We start from the raw sequence: 22,883 nt of genomic DNA on the forward strand, positions 1-22,883 counted from the left end.
CGCCTCTTCTCGCCAATCACCCCGCCTTCTCCGAGTACAGTTGGGCGACTCCCAGACACGTCCCAGATTCCTATTCCTCCCCCCTCCCGTTCTGCCAATGCTCCCTCACGCAGCCGCTCTACGTGGAGGCTCCACCCAGGGGCTCCGGACAGGGTATAGCGCAGGCGCGTCTACCACAGGCGGGAAGTTTGCCTTCGTTCGCTTGCCGTAGCTGCGCCTCTGACTAATCATTTAGTGGTAGGGAAAAGTTGCCGTGGTGGCGGTCCTTTGGCTGTGGTTCACGCGCGGGTAACTGAGGACGGGAATGCACGGGTTGGTTGGGTGTTGTATAATTGTAACGGTTCTGTCGCGCGTCTTATTTCTCTCTTCGACCCACACCCCTTGTTGCACGTGCATGACCCGGGGTGGGGGGAATAATATCACGTTGGTGGGGGCGAAACCACGTCGAGGTTTCCTGGAGGAAAATCGCCATACGGTTAGTTTCTCTGCTGCAAAAATGTAAATGTACTGCCTTCAAGTCGATTCCGACTTATGGCGACCCTATGCATAGGGTTTTCATGAGGCTGAGAGGCATTGACTGGCCCAAGGTCACCCAGTGAGCTTCATGGCTATGTGGGGATTCGAACTCTGGTTTCCCACGTCGTGGTCCCACACCTTAACCACTGTGTCACGCTCTTCTGCGGGCCCCGGAAAATTATGGTCTCTGCTGGTAAGACATGGGGTCAGTTAATGTTAGGTCCCACCATGGGACTAACATAATAGGTAGCTGAACGCTGGACAAGATTTTTTTAAAACCGTCTTAGTGTTGGGTGTGTGTGTAAGAAATACCCTGCTCTTCAACTCAATGTCCCAGAATCGCTTCTAAGACAATATAAATAATATAGCTGAATTTCACAACAGTGATTAGTAAGCAGCAGCAATTCAACCAGAAGCAATTCAGCTTAAAAAAACTGATCTAAAAGGTATATACAGTAATTACCGTCTTTTAAAAGAAGCTTGAGGTGGGGAGAAATCAAGAGCATTTGCTCCCTTGCTAGATGGCTACAACAGTTTGGAAACAGTGCCTGCTGAAATTCACCCAGCTGTGCTGATATGGCAGATGAGGTCTCCCACTACAGAACTTGGAAATCCTAATTATTCCCATATTAAGTCTATGGTATTCCAATTTAAGGTGGTATATTATTACTTGCTTCATTTAACTACCTTTTTTGTTGCTCTGTTTTGGAGTGGTTAGGGATATCTCCCCAGGATTATGCAGCAAAAGATCAGGCCTGTTGCTGGCACATTTCAGAGTCTTTTCCTGGCTATGACCATTTGTGATGTTATAGGTGGTAGTTTCCATGCACTGTTTGGGCAGTTGCATTGGGATACTCCTCATTCATGTGGCTTCCCCACCAACAGCAGAGTTCTCCCTGCTGGTAAAGGATACCTCTGCTCCACACACGCACGCACGTACTGTGGATCAGGGGTTTGGATTGCTCTGATAGTCTCACACTATTATGGAAAAGATTCATCCACATATTCCATGGTGTACTATAGGCAGAGATCTGGTAAGAACAATGTGGCCCATTAGAAGACCTACAGCCAAAGATTAGTAAAGCATTGCAAGTAGCATAAGTGAAGCAAGTGAGCTAAGGGGAAAAACAGGAGAGAACAGCTTCTATGAAACCATAATTTCAGTTAATGGCTTCAACAAAGCTTTTGTTTAAAATAATGCTATAGTTATCCCATAAGTAATATAACTGGTGGCAGCTGCTTTAAAGACTGGTGATTTCTGAAAGAATGAGTACAGGAAAAGCAAGTGTAAAGACACTGCACCATATTTTTTTTGCCAACAGCTCTTATTAGTCAGTTCTGGGACATGGCCCAAGTGATTATCCAAGGAGCTTTTAAGTTCTATAAGAAATCCTCAGCAAAAGTTTTCTCATTGCATAATACATTCATTTAAGACATTTGTATACTACTATTGCTAATCTCAAAGCATTTTGCATAACAGAAGGATAATAACAATTGAGAATTGAATAAACCCCATGGAAAAGTTCCACAGCCTATCGCTAACATCTTCAACCCCAGGCCATATTATTAATCTTAGATGTGTTTTGCAATGCACAGATGAGTATTATGTGTGAGGGTTTTTTTTATTGCAAGCCACCTTGGAAAAAGTCAATGAATATGTTTTAATAAAAAGCTTTCAGTATGCCAATAAATAGTTTTGATCTAACTTAGGAGTTAATGCCATAGTCTTATGAGCAATTGCAGAGAAAGCCCTTCACCTTGCTGATTATTTCACTTCCTGTAAAGGGACTATGGAGTAGGACTTGGTCTGATTATTGTAGACAGCAGAGGGGTTGATAGAGAGAGTTACTCCATAAAGCAAATTGGACCCAAGCTGTGCGTAAGCATAAGCACATTGCACTGAGACTGGAACCTAACAGGCAACCAGTGCAGTTTGCTGTTTAATATTCTCAACTCATAGGTTCTGCTGATCAGCAATTTTCCCAGAGGGCCACAGGCCAGAATCTCAGTCCCTTACTGTTTAGAGTGGTGGGTCAGGAACTTCTTTTGCCATGAGTTGAATGAAGGGGCAAATTAAAGATCATTCTGAATGTGAAAAATTATAGTAAAATTCACATCTTACCTAAATTTCTGTTGTTCTTTAATATGGTAACAAAGATGTGACAGAAATCAACATAGTCGATTCTGTGACAACCACTGTGGGTTGTAGTCAACTAAGGCCTACTCAGAGTAGACCCATTGAAATTAATGAACTAAATTAGTCATGTCAATTAACTTCAATGGGTCTACTCTGAGTAGGACTAGCATGGAATACCACCCTGTATGTGGAGCATTAAAGCTCCCTGAATGTTAAAAAAAACCAACTCAAACATTTCTTGGCAAAAAAACTAAGGAAGGGGGTTTGGCATTTCCAAGCATCAGAAATGTTACCAGACTGCAGCAATAAGTGATGTGTCATAGATGGGAGTAAAAGGCTAATGTTTCTCTTGGTTTATGAGAATAGCACAGCAGAAAAAAGAGAATAGTAACTCCTTGCACCATTACAGTCATCCATAGTCTCTGATCTTTAACATCAAGAGCTCGCTGTTAGAATGGTTATTGGTTTTAGTGCGTGGAAGGGAGGCACTTGAAAAAAATTAACCTATATATATGTAGGAGACCAATTGTATATATAGTGAAATGAGGAATAAGATGCAATAGATGGTTCCAGTATTTTGGGTGGGAAAAGTTCAATACAAAGGATTCAAAAACACTAACTAGTGGCTATAAATTTAACAAGCTTTGAGAATTTTTAGAACTTCCTATGCAGTCCATCCATTTCCATACATGTATACTCAGAGGTAAGTCCTATTGAGTTCAGTGGGACTAACTCCTAGTTAAGTGATACAAGATTATTTATTAGCACCTATGCCACCTTGGGATGAGAAATTCAAACAACTGGGAAAGAGACTTTACTGATCTAATATTCATGTCTTGGCACAATGGAAATATATTTGTATGGTAAGGCCTGAAATTTCAAAAACTATGGTACCCAAAAGGCTTTCCTTTCTCAGTTCATAGCATGGAAGCACAGCAACCTGCTGATAGAAGAAGAAAATGCTCTTTCTTCATTGGGAGTAGAATTCTAGCCACACCACCCTTTCCCCATTGCTCAGTTATTTCCTGAGCAGCACAGGGATATGATATTTCAACCTCCCCATGAATCCCCCCTCAGCTGATCAGCGGAAACAGCTGAGCTGTAGGAGAAGTAGAGCTGTGGAGGGGCTGGAGCTGCGAAAGGGACAGGGTCTAGGAGGAGAGGCCAGCAGGATGGAAAGACAAGGGAGTAAGTTTATTCACCATTTCAGTGGTGTCCCCAAGTGTACATATCTGTTTACTTTCTCATATAGAAGTGAATAGTTGTCATTTACTCCTATTAAGAAAGTAAAACACTGCACTTGGAGATGCTGTAGTGAGAGCAAAATCTGTCTGATGTTCCTGACACTGGGTATCCTGTCCTTTTTCCTTTTTTCAGGTACATTCAAGATCTTATTTCTTTCCCCTTTTAGAAATGTCTGGAAGAAAACTGACAGGAGATGGAATCAGCAACACCAGTGCTAGCTCCAGTATGTGGTTTGGACAGGTCAGTTTAACCATCACCTTCAGGTTTGTGTGATGTTTGATTGGGTGGGGGACTTCCCTGCAAAATCTGCTAAGGATAACAGCTCAGTTGAGTTGTAGTTAGAAAACATGGTTTCAAACTATATGTGAGTCTGTATGAGCCTCAGTTTCATAGGCTCTCCCTCTTCCCATCACGTTTTCTTGGCCTTGGGGAGAATGTCAGAACATTTCGCTTTTAAATACACTATGGTTCCCTGTTGTGTCCAGACTCTGGGAACTGTAGTTTGTTTAAGGCAGAACAAACAAGGATCAAATCCAGAATGTTACATAGCAATCTTTATGAAAAGATCCCAATATGTTTGGATTGTAAAGAATACTCTTTTTACAGTTGCTTTCCAGAAAGCAGATCTACCTTTGTATAAAAACTATTCTCCTACAGAGGAGTTGAAGCCCAACAGCTATTGTCATCGCTGTATTCTTTTCTGTGCCTGCTTAAAACTTTTTCCTTCAGGCAAGCCTATCCAGACACAAAGTTGGTCTGTTTTAATTTTTTGGTTAGTAGCTGTTTAAAACAATTAAAACAAGCATGTTTTAATTATTTGTTTTATACTGTTTTATTGATAAGGAGGAATGTTTTAATCACTTGTTTTAAACTTTTATTGATAATTTTAATATTTTTTGTAAACTGCTTAGAGGCTTTTCAATTCAAGCAATATATAAATTTTGTTAATTAAATAAATATTGGGATACTTTTAATATTACTTTGGAACGTTGTTGCTGCTGTTGCTTTTCTTTTGGAGTCACCATCCACATCACAGTCCAAGGTTTTTTTTAATAATTCAGTTGCCATTTGATGTCAATCGGTAGGACAATATGCCAGTTGGAGTTTTTTTTTATTTGGCTTAATTATTCTCAGAGGTGAACTTTGAGAACTCATTAACATAGTATTTTCTTTATGCTAGTAGTAAATATCACTTACGCATCCCTTCCTTTCAGTTACAGCATTCAGAATTTAACTAGATTAAAAGATTGCACTGAGGGATGGGGGGCTGATTGAGTGAAATCTGGAAACTGGGAGAAAACCAAGGCAAGTACAAAGAAGTAATGAGTATACTACATCTTCCTGTGATTGTGTGTGTGGTTTAAGTGTCAGTATACAGCAGATGAATACCAGGCCATCCAGGCTGCCCTTCGACAGAGACTCGGCCCAGAATACATCAGCAGCAGGCAAGCTGGAGGAGGACAAAAGGTACAAAAGTGTGTACACAGGGTTTTCATTTACTTTATACTGAAAATCACCCACTGCCACCAGATAAATGGCTTTCTGTAAATAGTGCATATTTACCTGAATCCTTTTGGGTAGTGCTTTTCCTATGTTCTTGCTTTTGCAGGAGGAGGTACATAATCTATAGATTATGCAGTTGGTGCCTCCAGGATCAGATCCAGCCTGTTGAATGAAGGCTGCTGTCTGACCTTCCAGTTGCCACCTTAGAGGCAAGAGGGTATCTGCAGGGGGATCAACGCCTGTGGTTATGGTATTTGCTGGCTTTCCAGTTTAGAGAGGAACTTATCTCCTCAGAGTGGCCCTCCCATTGCTGCCTAGGGATTTAGAGAAATAAGCAAAGCACAGGGCACTCCTAGTTCTGGGCTACAGGATTCTTTTCACATATAGTATGGTAGAACCTCACTATAAGGCATGGGTCAGGAGATAAAGGACAAGCCCCCATTATAGGACTTCCTTGTTATAATGAAAACTGCATTATGTGAACAGTATTTTACTCAAGGGATATGATCATACCTGCAGTATATCCTAATTCGTGGTTCATTGAGCCTTGTTATAGTGAGGTCCTAATGTATTTTTAACGCTCCAAATCAATTGTGCTGAGTATCATAGAATTTTGAACATGTGTTTCCTTGCCCCTCCCCCATGCCAATACTCCATATCACTGCTGTTGCTTGAATCTTGGGCCTTCTGCAAGGATTCTCCTGCCGAAAGCTTACTCCATTCTTAACAATTTAATATCTATCAAACTCAGAACTAAATTTTAAACTGATTTTTGTACTGTACTGTAACATGGAAAAATTTGTATAAAAAACTAGGTGTTGCTATATTGGGTGTACAATCTGTGTTCCAGTTTTCTCTTGTTACAATTATTTTTGCTTTGACACACTACTTAGAAACTATGTTTCAAGTGTAGCCATAGATTCTGCAAGATCATAATGAGATCCAGACTCTAATCAAGTAGGATTTTTGACATTTTGACAAATTGCATTTGAGGTTCTACAGCAAAAAAACCCCTTTATTTCTGCTTTCAGGTTTGCTACATTGAAGGGCACAGGGTCATAAGTCTGGCTAATGAGATGTTTGGCTACAATGGTTGGGCTCATTCAGTCACTCAGCAGAATGTTGGTGAGAACTAGTTTTAAACTTGTTCAACTGCTTCATCCTGAAGGTTCTAGAAGTGATAAAATGTTCCTGTGTGAAAGAGTCTCCTAATAGCGTGAAGCAATAAACAGTGCAGTGTGTATAATGGCATTGTTCTGCTTATGGAAGTTTTTGATGCAGCAGTAGCTTTCATGAATGGAAAGTGGGGCAGACAATTTTGCTGATTCCCCCTGTGTTCCTCAAAAATCTGCTCTAGAGGATTGCAGTACATTCCAGAATTATATGGGATGCGGCATGGAAAGCTTAAGTGAGAAATTGTGTAAATTGTCTCCTCTTCCCCGTTCACTTATGGAAGCCTCTGTGGGATCAAAGAGCCTCCCATAAATAGAATGCCACCACTGGCTAACCCAATATGGTTATGAATTTCCAGATCTTGAGGAGGAGTGTTTCCAAAATGCCAGCTTGAAGAGAAAGCCACCGTGGCAGTTGGGGAGGTACAGCATGAGCTGGCACTGGGTCTTCAAGTAAATATCACCTTGGCACATATTGATAGGGATTTTTCCTTAAATTTCAGAATTCAATTTATCATCAGCAGTTACGAAGTCAGTACCTGTAGAAAAAAGAATCATTGCTCTAACTGTTAATAGTCTTCATTAGAAACACACACTTTAAAATTAGCTGAAAACTGCAATCCTGGAGAGATGGGGAAAATGTTCCCCAATATAAGGGCTGCAACAATTTCATCCTCAAAAGGTCCATCATGTCAAGGGAAAACAATAGAAGATTGAACAGGAAAGGCAGAGGGGAGACATTTTAGCTCCAGCTCAGTAACAAGAAAAGAGAACAGAACCCCCATCTTCTTCCCATCTCAAAGACTTCAACAAGCTCATCTTAAGGATCTGAAATGATTTCAGAGGGCCACATAATTGCAAAGCTAACAAAAAATGAGTGAAAGCCCAATACAATAAGTTATTTGTACTTGCATATACCTTTGTTTTCTCTACAAATAATTTTTTCTGTAAAACTCTTCCCTATGACAAGATCCAATCTGTACGTTCATATTTTGAGACCTATTGTAATTCCAGCCATCACACCTCTGCTTTCCTATTCTCTCATTAAGAGCTCACATTTTGGATTCCATCACATACAAAATCTGAAAATTGGTAGCATTTTGTGGTTTAAGAAATAAAACGTTGGAGAATATCTGATTGCAGCTTCAGAGGAGCAAAGTCATAAAGATTTACAAAATAAGAGATCAGGTCCTAGGGAAATGCTGTCATCCCTAATGTAGTTCAGATATCAGAAGCTGAAATTCCTTATATCCTTAGTCATATAATATTACTAGCAATGAAGTTGTTTGGCCTAAAAATAATTTTAAATGGTGAGGGGAAACTTGTTTACTGTAGCAATGCAGCCTGGAACTGCATTAATCTTTCTCAGTCAGCGGAGGAGTGTCCTTCTGGTCAGCAGAGAGTGGAACAAACAGGAATGTGTTAACACCTGGAGGCAGAGTCAACACTAAAAAAAATTAGTTGGTGGCCAGCCAGAAGGGGGAGGGAACCTTCTCCCCATCTTCAGTTTTTGACTCTGCCTTCAGCGAGTAACAGAGTTAACCTATTCCTCCTGGGTCCCCATAAGGGATTCGGGAGCTGTTTAGTTGTTTTCTATTCTTCTCAGAGAGTTTTTCTTCTTGGGCTGTAGTTTTAGCACACAGACTTCTGCCCTCTCTTCTTTCACTCCCCGCCCTTCAGTGAATAGGCAGATTCAGGGGAGGAAGAGAGGGATTGTTTTCTAAAGAGGCTTGGGAAGCGCTGGGATTTGTTTCACACACATACTCGCTGTCCTTTGTTGGAATGCTGTTCTGCGATCTTAAGGAGAGGGAAGCCCTTTTGGGAGCATTGCTGCTGCAGAGCTGGGGAGGAGCAGGGACTGGTCCCTCGCTATCCAAGGCTACTGTAGAGCTAGAGACCCCCCCCTTGGCAACATGCTGTAGCAGCCATGCCACCTTTTCAGGTACAGCCACTAAACTTATCAGAGGGGGGCAGTTCCATCTCCTCCCCTTTTGTGGCCGGGATTTAAGCTAGGCCTTCCTTGGCTGAGGAAGACAGGTCCGGGGGGGGGGGATCTATTCCTCAGTTAAGTAATCCCCTAGCCTCCTTCGCTTCAGTGGCAGGCACTATGTTAGACTGCCCGCCTGAAATAGTTTTGTTTTCTCAGTTCCCTTCTACTCAACCGGGGGGGGAGAAGGAAAAATCTTGCCAGATCTCACCATCTAGAGAAGCCCTCTACCTCAACAGCCATGCTGGCCTGGCTTAACAAGGCCATGATGAGGGAGGCGGTTGCTTCTGTAGCCAAGTGTTGGCCCCATGCACATAGGCAAGAAGGCTTCAAGCACTCCAGGGCCTGCTGACATGTTTGTTTCTCTCCTCCTCCTTGGATGCCAGCCCAGATAGAGGAAGGGGGAAGAGCACAAGAAGGGACTCCTTCCAGAAGCCTAAACCTCATAAGGTAAATGCAAAAGGTGCTCCACTTCCAGGCTCCAGCCTGACTGCCTTTCCTTAGCCCAGACTCCTTGGGAGAGGGAGCCTCCCCCATCATCCACTGCATCAGACTCAGAGAAGGAAGAGGGGGAGCTCTCGGGAGGATTCCACTATGCCACCCTCGGTGGATAAGAGACTGTATTTTCCCAACTCTTATTTATTTTTTATTTAAAATATTTCTATCCCGCCCTTCTACCCCATAATAGGGCACTCAGGGTGGCTTACAATAAAATTACACATATACCTAATAAAATTGCACATAATAAAAACACAAAAATATTAGAGTAAATTAAAATACATAAATTAAAATACATATATATATGGGAATGGTACTAAAGGGACTAAAAAGTAAAAATTAAAGTATCTTGCTTTCTAAGGCGATGGCCTGCCTTTAGCTAGACCCTCCTAAGGAAAAGCCCCAGGAGGGAGAGCTAGTGGAAGGGGAACAGGGATCCTCACATGTCTTCCCCAGATTAGGGGATCAGAAGGTTCTTAAAGACATTGTTAAGGAGGAATAGGATCATCCAGCCAACTCCAAAGCTCCTCATGCTTTGTCCAAAAAGTTCTATGGCCTTCCTGCCACAACCATAGCAACTTTTCAAGTCCCGGCCATTGACAAGCCATGTCTGCCTGTGGGGCTAAGACGGCTATCCCCAAGGAAGGAGCGGATACTTTTTCAGACCAAAGTGACAGGCTCAGTGAGTCTGTCTTAAAATGTGCACACGAAGCATCCGCATTAGCCATGTGGGCTTTGGCAGTCAACTCCTTTCTAGCACCGGTGGAGGTCAAGTGGGCTAAAGCACTAAGCGCCACCGGATGCCAGGCACGTCAGGAAGGGCCTGCACAAATTGGTAAACACAGCTGAATTCCTAGCAGACTCGTCCTTGGACAGCTAGCAGTACTCAGCATGAGCACTTAAATATGGCGTGGTAGTAAGATGGAACATCTGGCTGAAACAGTGGGAGATGGACCATCACTCCAAAGCCAGCCTTTCAGCTCTGCCTTGCTTGGGTGGCCAACTCTTCGGCAAGTCTCTAGAGCGCCACCTGGTGGAGACAGATAAAAAGAAGTTTCTTCCATCTGCTCCTACGAAGGATAAGTCCCATAAAAATATTTGATTCCTTTTGTCCCAAGGGCTATCCAACTATCTACAGAACTACTCGCCAGTTCCATGGGGCCTGGAATTCTTCCTGAAATTCCCCCTGCCAGTGCACCCATTCCACACCCTCCTCCAATTATTATTTATTTAATATTATTAAATTTATGTATACCCCGCCTTTTGGCCAAAGGCCCTCAAGGCAGCTTACAAAGAAAAATAAACACAAGTATAAAAATACATCAATAAAAGCAATACAATTTACAAAAATTAAACTAAATAACAAATAACATTATTAAGAAAAACAAATGTCCAAGAAAAAGTTTGAACAACTGAATTTAAAATGGATCACTCTCTGTCTTTGCCAGCACACAATATTCCATGCTTAGAGTCTCTCTCAGACATAGTTTACTCTGTTCCAGTCCCAGCAGACTGTTGGGATTGGACCCCATTCTTGAGACTTCTGTTTCTAAGCCAATCTCAGTCATCGGATGTAAGCCAAAAAGAGGCAGCTACCTGGGGATGGTGATGCACTTGGTGTTGACGGTCTGGGTGGTGACGGCCACCTCCAGCTCGTCCAGCTGCCTGGTCTTCTTGAGCTTCTTTACCAGGCTCTTGACCACCTTCTCGCACCACTTCTCCTCTTGCCCGTTCTGCTCGCCTTTCTTCCAGCCCAGCAGCTGCTTGACGATGGGCGGAGTGAAGGCCAGGATGAATGACATGGCCGTGGCAGGGAGGAGAAGCCCAGAAGCGAGCCTGGGGAAGGACCGCCAGCAGCAGTGGCAACCACGGCTATCTTCCCTCGCATCTCCGAAAACTTCGTGGCGGCCCCAGGCAGGCCCATCCTGCTCCAGTGAGCCCTGGGCAGCGAGACGAAGGCGGCACGCGTCAGGGTCGTGGCTGGAAGAGGCAGCCGCTGCTGGCCTTGGCCCGGGGACAAAGCTGAGGGTGCTGCCGCCACCCGCTGCCTTATCCAAACTTTCTCCCGACTTTTCTGCGGAGGTGCCTCTGGCAGCTGCCGTGCTGAGCTCCGCCTCCTCACCCTGCCACCCCCGCACCTGTGTCTCTGCTGAAAGTTCTGAACAAGACTCCTTTGATGACCTGCCAGGCATTTGGAGCTTGCTGTTGGGGCTGGTTCTGTTGCTGGGTCTCGGCAACCCCTTCACCTCCCCCTGCAGTTCCATTGCTAATGACTTGCTGTTCAGGGCCAGATGCAGGACCCGCTGCCACCACTTCCATCGCCGGCGCCTCCAAAGGGGTGGCGGCAGCAACCATGGTCAACATTTCAAGCCCAATGCTAAACAAAGCCAAGCATGACACGAGGATGGCCCAGGTAAGAGGCAGGCTTCAATTTTTTGCTCATGCCTGAACACCATCCAGTCCAGCTACTCCCTAGAGTTTACCACCATTCCTCGGGACAGATGGCAGACAGCCCTCCCATTGCACCAAGTGGAGCAACACTGGATGCTGTTTCTCACCTCGAGATAGGTGCCATAGAACCCATGCCAGAGCATCAATGGTCCTCAGGAATCTTCTCAGTGTTCTTTACAATCCCCAAATTTATTTATTTAATTAAGCTTATATACCGCCCGACTAGCAACAGCTCTCTGGGCGGTGAACATTAAAAAAATGCAATGGCAGTTACTGCACCATCTCGGATTTAAAGTTCCTGAACCACTCCTACAGACAAAGAAGTTCAAGATGGAGATGCTCAAGTCCATTGCGGAAGCCATTCAACTGGGGGACTTCCTGGGATCTATAAATCTAACAGAGGCGTACCTGCATGTCCCTATTCTTCAGCAGCACAGGTGTTTCCTCCACTTTGTATATGGCCATCACCAGTACCAATACAGGGCCATGCCATTCGGCCTCTCTTTGGCCCCACGGGTGCTTACCAAAATCATGGTAGCAGTAGTGGCATTTGCACTCGGGAGTCTACGTATACCCTTACCTGGACAACCTGTTGGTGAGGGCCTCCTCAGTGACAGTGGCTTAATGGGATCTCGAGATGACCATCCAGTGTCTGGAGAACCATGGCTTCATTATCAACAGAGATGGGAGCCATCTGATCCCCGCACAGCACCTTGAACATCTGTCAGGATTCCTGGGTGTCAGAACTGCAGGCAGCTCAAGAGCAGGACCCATTTGTCAAAGAAAAGCTCTCTGAAATAGCCACGCAGCCTGAAGTGGATCAGGAGGACTTTAAGTGGAAAGAAGCAGTATTGTATTACAAGGATGCCATCTATGTGCCTCCCGGAGAGACGCGAGCCAGGGTGTTGCATCAGTGCCATGATTCTCCCACCGCATGGCATTTTGGGATCTTTAAGACTTTAAAAGCAGTAACTAGAGAGCTTTGGTGGCGTCGGATGAAGAAGGAAATGGAGTACTATGTTCGGTCTTGCCCCACGGGATGGCCAGCAGGGCTTCTAGAACCACTTCCCACCCCGCAGGGCCCCTGGCAGATGTTCTCCATGGACTTTGTCACCGATCTCCCTACTTTGCAAGGGAAGATGACAGTGTTGGTAGTGGTGGATGCTTTCACGAAAATGGCTCACTTCATTCCATGTATGGGACTCCCCAATGCACAAGAGACAGCCTGTTTGTATGTGCAGTATGTATACCGATTGCATTGTCTGCCGGACAGTCTGGTCTCAGACCGAGGGACACAATTTATGGCGCGATTCTGGCGTGCGTTGTGGCAACTACTACAGAGCGAACTGCGACTGTTGGCTCATCACCCTCAGACTGATGGACAAACGGAGAGGGTGAATGCTATCTTAGAGCAATACTTGCACTGTTATGTCAACTACCAGCAGGATAATTGGGTCTCCTTTTTACCATTGGTGGAGTTTGCTTACAACAATGCCGTGCATGCCCACATGCAACAGACTCGTTTCTTCGCCGACCTCAGATATCACACTCGGGCTGTTGCTTTACCTTGGGTAAACCCGTCTGTCCCGGCGGAGGAGTTCGTACAAGAACTTCAAGCAATGCAACAGTTGTTGAAAGAGCAGTTGGATCGGGCCAAGGAAGATTATAAAAGGGCAGCTGACCAGCATCGCCAGGAGGGTCCCACCATCCAAGTGGGAGACAGAGTGTGGCTGTCTACACGCTACTTGCCTATGCAGAGTCACTGCCACAAGCTGCAGGATCGGAGGGTGGGCCCCTTTGAAGTGGAAGCACAAATCAATCCAGTGGCTTTCCACCTGAAGCTGCCCCCACTTTCAGAATACACCCTGTGTTTCATCGCTCCCTGCTGACATTGGAACATTCCCCCGACCCTCACTGAGCGCCCGTGGAGCTGACTCCCCCTCTCAGTGTGAATGGGCAGGAGGAGTACAAAGTGGAGCAGATCGTAGACTCGCAGAAGTCGCCTCCAGTACTTAATACACTGGAACGGGTATGACCGGTCAGAATGTTCTTGGGCAGCGGATGACATCCATGCACCGGACTTGGTGAGAGAATTCCATGAAGCCCACCCGAGCAAGCCCAGACCTCGGGGGTGGAAGGGAATGGTGCATGGAGAGGGGGATGATGTTGAGCCCCAGCTCTTCCAGGAGAATCAGGGAGGGGAGCCAGTTGAGCTGCAGCTTCCCCAGATAGAGCAGGGGGAGATATCAGAGATAGATGAGGCTTTCAAGGGCCATGAGGGAAGGGGTGTAGTTGACAGGCTGCCAGTTCCCATGGACAGTTCTCCCACTGAAGCAAACCTCACTCCACCTACAGACTCCCTAAGAGAGACGTTGGGGAATGATCTGGCACGCACGCCAACTCCACACACCCCCAGGACCCGCCTGGTACTTCAAATGCTTTCCTGCCTCCTGAAGCCAAGCCAGCACCTATCGAGCCTGTACTGTCAGATGAGCCAGCGGAGGCTCGCCCCCCTTCACCCCGCATGAGACGCTGTGAGAAGGTGGGACTCCAAAGGAGTCAGAGATTACAGGCGAAGACCTTCCCTACTTAAGGCGGTGCCCCCCAACTCGGTTGCTGAGTCAACTTTCTTCATACACTGCAGAGTATGCTTAGGTAGCTTAGTTAGGGATAGAAGTGAGTTAGCTTAGCTAAGTCTATGAAGTACCCTGCTTTTGATGTCTCAATTACTTTAATAAAACAAGAATTAATTCCAATCTCGCCTCTGACTCGTGACTTGCACTCTGGGCAGGACAGCAGGTGGGGGAACTGGTGGCCCTCTCCATCCAGGAGGAGCTGTGCATTTTCCACCCAGACAAGGTGGCTCTTCACCCCCAGCCCAGTTTTCCCCCTATGGTCAATTCCCCCTTCCACATGGGGCAGGACATCTCTCTACCCAAATTCTGCACAATCCAGTCCATTGCAGGGAGAAGAAGTGGCACAAACTAGATGTTAGGTGAGCACTTCTAATCTAACTGGACTAAACAGACATTCAGAAGGTCTGAGGCCCTATTCCTCTCCGTACAAAAGGGCACACAGGGATTGAAGGTGTCCAGGTCCACCAACAGTAGCTGGGTGAGGAATTGTGTGGTCAAGGCATATCAGGCCAAAGAGAAAGTCCCCCGCCGGGGATCACTGCACACTCAGTTAGGAGGGCTGCCCCCACATCTGCATTCCACAGGGATGCCCTGTTGGAGGAAATCTGCAAAGCCCACCACCTGGACTCACCCATCCAGCTTCATCAAGCACTACAAGGTGGATATGTTCATGCCTGTCAAAGCTGCCTTTGGCAGAAAGGTTCTTCAGATGGTGGTGGCCTAGGTTTGCTCCCAGCCGAGAATGTAGGGTGGGGTCACTGCGCAGGTACATCCCATTACTGTCTGCTCCACTGCTCTACTGACTGAGAAGAGAAAGCTGGACTGACCATGAAGTATCCTTCTGGTCAGTGGAGAGTGGAACAGACAGTCCCACCCTGCAGCAGAACCTAGGCTATGGGATGGGGAGGGTACCTTTCCAGAAACCTAAGATGACCTCCAGTTGCTCACCTCTGGATACTGTAGTAAGGGCCTCCTACGTCTCCTCCTTGCACTGTCCTGCTGATTTGCTGATATTTTTTCTTATTCTACCCACTTTTCAGTGTTCAAATTTATGTAGGTTGAAATGGCAGGCTGCACAGTACTGTTTTTTATAGCCGTGTCACAAACAGAAGATGGGGAGAAGATTCCATCCCCATTTCAGCTGGCCACCAACTAATTATTTTTCTAGTGTTACTCTGCCTCCAAGGGCAGTTAACCCATTCCTGTCTGCTCTACTCTTTGCTGCCCAGAAGGACACTTCACAGCAAGCCCAACTTTCCTTTTTTCCCCTTTTCCTTTTTTTGTAGCAGTATGTCACTGCTGACTCATATGATGACTCTGTGTGCATTTGTTGCCCTCACACCCCAAATGCAAAACTTCGCATTTTCCACTGTTGGTTAGTTTTGGTCCAGTTTCTCATTGTATCAAGTACATTCTGAATTTTACTCCTGTTCTCTAAAGCGTTGGCTATCTCTCCCAGTTTTGTGTCTTCTGCAAATTTGATTAGGATTCCCTCCACACCTTCATTTAAGTAATTGATCAAATGTTGACGAGTACTAGGCCCAAGACAGAGCCCCACAGCATCTCACCTGAAACCTTCCTCCAGTTTTATGAGACATCCTTGATAAACACTGTTTTGAGTATGGCTTCCAACCAGTTCTGAATCTGTCTGATAGTATTATCCTTATTCAGTCTACATTTAGGCAGTTTGCTAACAAAAATATGAGGAACCTTGTCAGATGTTTCACTGATATAAAAATAAATCATGTCCACAGCATCCCCATAATTCACTAAGCTATCTCAAGGGTAATTTACAGGGCAATGTTCACTTTTGCATGAATGTTATCCACACAAACCTCTAGTTCAGAAACCAACTATCTGCTTCAGAAATATCACTGTAACCTTCCTGGAGAATTTCTTCAACAAACATTTGCATCCATGTGTACAATGTTGTGATATTTTTCTCTTCACAGAGTGTGAATTTCCTTATTTTTTCTCCAACATAAAGTTTTAGGACCCCATTGCTACCAGTACAGAGTAATTTCTTGGGATATTCCTCTTGTATATGACTGATGTATAAAAATGTTTCTTGTAAACACATTTTTTGAGCAACCGAAAAGACGACTGTACACATGGACATCACCAAATGGTCAATATAGGGATCAAATTGATTATATAATTGGTAGCAGAAGACAGAAGTTCCATACTTTCTGCTTAAACAAGACCGGGGCAGACTGCGATACAGATCATGAACTGGTAATATTGAAAATCAGAGTAAAGCTGAACAACAACAAAGCAATCATAATTTATTTATTTATTAGATTTGTTAGACGCCCATCTGGCAGAGGTTAATCTGCTACTCTGGGTGATGAACAACAAAATACAATACAATCCATGTAAAAACAATTTAAAAAGCAAACAGTATAAAATTTAAAAACTGAATAAACCCCCACTGAACTACCCTCGCCACCCTAACCCTCTTCCCAAGCCTGGTTAAAGAGCCAGGTTTTCAAGGCCCTACGAAAGCATAACAAGGAAGGGGCCTGACGGAGGTCAGTTGGCAAAGAATTCCAAAGTGAGGGAGCCACTACTGAAAAAGCTCTGGACCGTGTCCTCCCCAATCTTGCTGCTTTTGTTAGGGGAATAAGAAGCGAACCATTCAAGGACGATCTTGTAAGCCGGCGCCCCTGGTGTGAGTGGAGGCGACTCTTTAGGTAAAGTGGGCCAGCCTTGTGGAGTGCCTTGAAAGTTAAAGCGAGGATCTTAAATTTGGCCCTAGCAACCACCAGTAGCCAGTGCAGTTCCTTAAGTACTGGGGTAATATCATCACGACGGTGGCAGCCCTTAATCAGGCAAGCCGCCGCATTCTGCACTAGCTGCAGCTTACGGAACGTTCTCCAGGGAAGACCCACATATAATGCATTACAATAGTCCAGCCGGGAAAGAACCAGAGCATGTACCACATTAGGGAGCAGGTGGCTCGGGAGGTAAGGGCATATCCTATGAATGAGGTGAAGTTGATAAAGCGCTGCCCGACTAACAGCTGCTACCTGTGCCTCCATGGATAGCTGGGAGTCAAGAATGACCCCCAACTTCGGACGTGGTCTCTTAGGGGCAGTTGTATCCCATTAAGCACCAAATCCGTAATCCCCAGCTTCTCTTTATCACCCACCAACAGAACCTCAGTTTTATAATGCCAATCTACAATTTAAATAACATCCCGGAAGAATATAAAGATCAAATAAGGAATAGATTTGAGGCTTTAAACTTAGTTGATAGAGAACCAGAAGAACTATAGATTGAAGTCAGAGACATTATCAGGGAAGAATGCAAAAAGACAATACCTCTAGTTAAAAAGAGAGAAAGACCTCAATGGATGACTGATGAAACTCTTAAAATGGTTAAAGAAAAAAGGAAAGCAAAAGGAGATAAACAAGGTCAAAACCCTATATGCAATAATACAGGGACTAGTATGTAGGGAAAAAGAGAACTATTACAATAGTTACGGTATAGAAATAGAAGAGGACAACAAAAAAGGTAGAACAAGAGCCCTATTCCAAAAGATTAGAGAAATTAAAGGGAAATTTAAACCAAGAATAGGGATGTTGATAATCAACAGGGGGACTGGCTGAAGCAATACACTTGAAGAACTATATAAAAGAGATGCCAGGATGACAGATTCATTCATAAGAACATAAGAAGAGCCTGCTGGATCAGGCCAGTGGCCCATCTAGTCCAGCATCCTGTTCTCACAGTGGCCAACCAGGTGCCTGGGGGAAGCCCGCAAGCAGGACCCGAGTGCAAGAACACTCTCCCCTCCTGAGGCTTCCGGCAACTGGTTTTCAGAAGCATGCTGCCTCTGACTAGGGTGGCATAGCACAGCCATCATGGCTAGTAGCCATTGATAGCCCTGTCCTCCATGAATTTGTCTAATCTTCTTTTAAAGCCATCCAAGCTGGTGGCCATTACTGCATCTTGTGGGAGCAAATTCCATAGTTTAACTATGCGCTGAGTAAAGAAGTCCTTCCTTTTGTCTGTCCTGAATCTTCCAACATTCAGCTTCTTTGAATGTCCACGAGTTCTAGTATTATGAGAGAGGGAGAAGAACTTTTCTCTATCCACTTTCTCAATGCCATGCATAATTTTATACACTTCTATCATGTCTCCTCTGACCCGCCTTTTCTCTAAACTAAAAAGCCCCAAATGCTGCAACCTTTCCTCGTAAGGGAGTCGCTCCATCCCCTTGATCATTCTGGTTGCCCTCTTCTGAACCTTTTCCAACTCTAGAATATCCTTTTTGAGATGAGGCGACCAGAACTGTACACAGTATTCCAAATGCGGCCGCACCATAGATTTATACCACGGCATTATGATATCGGCTGTTTTATTTTCAATACCTTTCCTAATTATTGCTAGCATGGAATTTGCCTTTTTCACAGCTGCCGCACACTGGGTCGACATTTTCATCGTTCTGTCCACTACAACCCCGAGGTCTCTCTCCTGGTCGGTCACCGCCAGTTCAGACCCCATGAGCGTATATGTGAAATTCAGATTTTTTGCTCCAATATGCATAATTTTACACTTGTTTATATTGAATAGCATTTGCCATTTTTCCGCCCATTCACTCAGTTTGGAGAGGTCTTTTTGGAGCTCTTCGCAATCCCTTTTTGTTTTAACAACCCTGAACAATTTAGTGTCGTCAGCAAACTTGGCCACTTCACTGCTCACTCCTAATTCTAGGTCATTAATGAACAAGTTGAAAAGTACAGGTCCCAATACCGATCCTTGAGGTACTCCACTTTCTACAGCCCTCCATTGGGAGAACTGTCCGTTTATTCCTACTCTCTGCTTTCTGCTTCTTAACCAATTCCTTATCCACAAGAGGACCTCTCCTCTTATTCCATGACTGCTAAGCTTCCTCAGAAGCCTTTGGTGAGGTACCTTGTCAAACGCTTTTTGAAAGTCTAAGTACACTATGTCCACTGGATCACCTCTATCTATATGCTTGTTGACACTCTCAAAGAATTCTAATAGGTTACTGAGACAGGACTTTCCCTTGCAGAAGCCATGCTGGCTCTGCTTCAGCAAGGCTTGTTCTTCTATGTGCTTAGTTAATCTAGCTTTAATTATACTTTCTACCAGTTTTCCAGGGACAGAAGTTAAGCTAACTGGCCTGTAATTTCCGGGATCCCCTCTGGATCCCTTTTTGAAGATTGGCATTACATTTGCCACTTTCCAGTCCTCAGGCACGGAGGAGGACCCGAGGGACAAGTTACATATTTTAGTTAGCAGATCAGCAATTTCACCTTTGAGTTCTTTGAGAACTTTCGGGTGGATGCCATCCGGGCCCGGTGATTTGTCAGTTTTTATATTGTCCATTAAGCTTAGAACTTCCTCTCTCGTTACCACTATTTGTCTCAGTTCCTCAGAATCCCTTCCTGCAAATGTTAGTTCAGGTTCAGGGATCTGCCCTATATCTTCCACTGTGAAGACAGATGCAAAGAATTCATTTAGCTTCTCTGCAATCTCCTTATCGTTCTTAAGTACACCTTTGACTCCCTTATCATCCAAGGGTCCACTTGTTTCCCTAGATGGTCTCCTGCTTTGAATGTATTTATAGAATTTTTTGTTGTTGGTTTTTATGTTCTTAGCAATGTGCTCCTCAAATTCTTTTTTAGCATCCCTTATTGTCTTCTTGCATTTCTTTTGCCAGAGTTTGTGTTCTTTTTTATTTTCTTCATTCGGACAAGACTTCCATTTTCTGAAGGAAGACTTTTTGCCTCTAAGAGCTTCCTTGACTTTGCTCATTAACCATGCTGGCATCTTCTTGGCCCTGGCGGTACCTTTTCTGATCTGCGGTATGCACTCCAGTTGAGCTTCTAATATAGTGTTTTTAAGCAACTTCCAAGCATTTTCGAGTGATGTGACCCTCTGGACTTTGTTTTTCAGCTTTCTTTTTCCAATCCCCTCATTTTTGTGAAGTTTCCTCTTTTGAAGTCAAATGTGACCGTGTTGGATTTTCTTGGCAATTGGCCAGTTACATGTATGTTTAATTTAATAGCACTGTGGTCACGGCTCCCAATCGGTTCAACAACACTTACATCTCGCACCAGGTCCCGGTCCCCACTGAGGATTAAGTCCAGGGTTGCCGTCCCTCTGGTCGGTTCCATGACCAACTGATCTAGGGAATAGTCATTTAGAATATCTAGAAACTTTGCTTCTTTGTCATGACTGGAACACATATGCAGCCAGTCTATGTCCGGGTAGTTGAAGTCACCCATTACTACCACATTTCCTAGTTTGGATGCTTCCTCAATTTCATATCTCATCTCAAGGTCTCCCTGAGCATTTTGATCAGGGGGACGATAGATCGTTCCCAGTATTAAGTCCCTCCTGGGGCACGGTATCACCACCCACAATGATTCTGTGGAGGAGTCTGCCTCTTTTGGGGTGTCGAGCTTGCTGGATTCAATGCCTTCTTTCACGTATAGAGCGACTCCGCCACCAATACGTCCTTCCCTGTCCTTCCGATATAGTTTATATCCAGGGATAACCGTATCCCACTGGTTTTCTCCATTCCACCAGGTCTCCATTATGCTCACTATATCAATGCTCTCCTCTAAGACCAAGCACTCCAGTTCTCCCATCTTGGTTCGGAGGCTCCTAGCATTAGCGTACAGGCACTTGTAAGCAGTGTCTCTCTTCAAGTGTCTTTGGCACTTGTGGTTAGGCCTGTGGTAATTTTGCTCTTCTGAATTTATATCCTGTGCCCCTGCTCTCACAATGCCTACTTCTAGGCCTACCCCTTTTCATGGAGGAACCATATGATGAAGAACCAGAAATTTTAGAATGTGAAGTGAAAGCTGCTCCTAAAATACTTGGAAGAAACAAATCACCAGGAATAGACGGCATACCAATAGAGTTGCTACAAGCTACTAAGACTGAATCTGTCCAAATTTTGACAAAAATTTGTCAAGAAATATGGAAAACTAAACAATGGCCCACAGACTGGAAGCGTTCAATCCCACTTCCAAAGAAAGGGGATCCCAGAGAATGCAGTAATTACCGAACTATTGCCTTAATATCCCATGCAAGTAAAGTAACACTCAAGATTCTACAACAAAGGCTCTTACCATATATGGAGCGAGAAATTCCAGATGTCCAAGCTGGATATAGAAAAGGAAGAGGTACCAGAGATCATATCGCAAACATACGTTGGATAATGGAACAGACCAAGGAATTTCAGAAGAAAAATCACCCTGTGCTTTATAGATTACAGCAAAGCCTTTGACTGTGTAGATCATGAAAAACTATGGAATGCTTTAAAAGAAATGGGGGTGCCACAGCATCTGATTGTCCTCAGGCGCAACCTATACTCTGGACAAGAGGCTACTGTAAGGACAGGATATGGAGAAACTGATTAGTTCCCAGTCGGAAAGGGTGTGAGACAGGGGTGTATTTTATCACCCAATTTGTTCAATATATACTCAGAACATATAATACGGAAAGCAGGATTGGACCAAGATGAAGGAGGTGTGAAAATTGGAGGAATACAATACTATACTACTGGCAGAAACTATTAATGAAACAAATGCTGTTAAAAGTTAAAGAGGAAAGCACAAAAGCAGGACTAAAGTTGAACGTCAAGAAGACTAAAGTAATGAGAACAGAAGAATTATGTAACTTTAAAGTTGTCAACGAGGACATTAAACTTGTCAAGGATTATCAATACCTTGGCACAGTCATTAACCAAAATGGAGACAATAGTCAAGAAATCAGAAGAAGGCTAGGACTGGGGAGGGCAGCTGAGAGAACTAGAAAAGGTCCTCAAATGCAAAGATGTATCACTGAACACTAAAGTCAGGATCATTCAGACCATGGTATTTCCAATCTCTATATGGATGTGAAAGTTGGACAGTGAAAAAAGTGGATAAGAGAAAAATCAACTGCTTTGAAATGTGGTGTTGGAGGAGAGCTTGGTGCATACCATGGACTGCGAAAAAGACAAATAATTGGGTGTTAGAACAAATTAAACCAAAACTATCATTAGAAGCTAAAATGAGGAAACTGAGGTTATCATACTTTGGACACATCATAAGAAGACATGATTCACTAGAAAAGACCATAATGCTGGGAAAAACAGAAGGGAGTAGGAAAAGAGGAAAGCCAAACAAGAGATGGATTGATTCCATAAAGGAAGCCACAGACCTGAACTTACAAGATCTGAACAGGGTGGTTTAGAACATGCTATTGGAGGTCGCTGATTCATAGGGTTGCCATAAGTCGTAATCGACTTGAAGGCACATAACAATATCATAAACATATGACTATGATATGACTTAGATATAGCTCCATTAAATTAGTCATGACTAACTTTAGTCTATTTTTCTCTGGGTCTACTCTGAGTATGACTTAGATACAACCACAGTACTTCTGCCTATTCGGACCTTGCACATTCCGCATTACAACCTTATTTGAAATAATATTAGCTGATAGTTGTTAACAGTTTACTCACAGTTTAATGAATAACTATTAAACATCTTTTGAAAACTAGCTACTTATGTAACCATTATTGTGTCTTCCTCCTACATCCTTCATTTTAGTACCTACTTTTGTAAGCTTTCTTTTTTTAAAAAATGAAACACTAGATGATTTATTATTATTATTACTATTATTATTTAATTCAGTTGTAACCTGCCCTTTCTCATAAGATCCTGGGGTGAGTTACAGCTGTTTAAAAATAAAATATTAAAAACAGT

At 44.0% G+C, this 22,883-nt stretch overlaps 1 protein-coding gene across 6 annotated transcripts in view; it reads left to right on the top strand.

Annotated features, from left to right (window-relative positions):
• Nucleotides 1-29: 29 nt before the first annotated feature.
• Nucleotides 30-22,883, top strand: part of RAD52 (RAD52 homolog, DNA repair protein) — a 33,791-nt gene continuing 10,937 nt past the window's right edge. Inside the window, exons 1-4 of one of the 6 annotated variants that reach the window (XM_061638650.1) lie at nt 30-237; nt 4,031-4,138; nt 5,264-5,365; nt 6,433-6,526. In XM_061638650.1, the coding sequence (XP_061494634.1) occupies nt 4,067-4,138; nt 5,264-5,365; nt 6,433-6,526 (268 nt within the window). In that variant the 5' untranslated portion in view covers nt 30-237; nt 4,031-4,066. The other 5 variants (XM_061638647.1, XM_061638646.1, XM_061638648.1 and 2 more) reach the window with 5 other exon arrangements.

Source organism: Rhineura floridana, chromosome 8 (assembly GCF_030035675.1).
Source record: "Rhineura floridana isolate rRhiFlo1 chromosome 8, rRhiFlo1.hap2, whole genome shotgun sequence".
Classification (NCBI taxonomy): domain Eukaryota; kingdom Metazoa; phylum Chordata; class Lepidosauria; order Squamata; family Rhineuridae; genus Rhineura; species Rhineura floridana.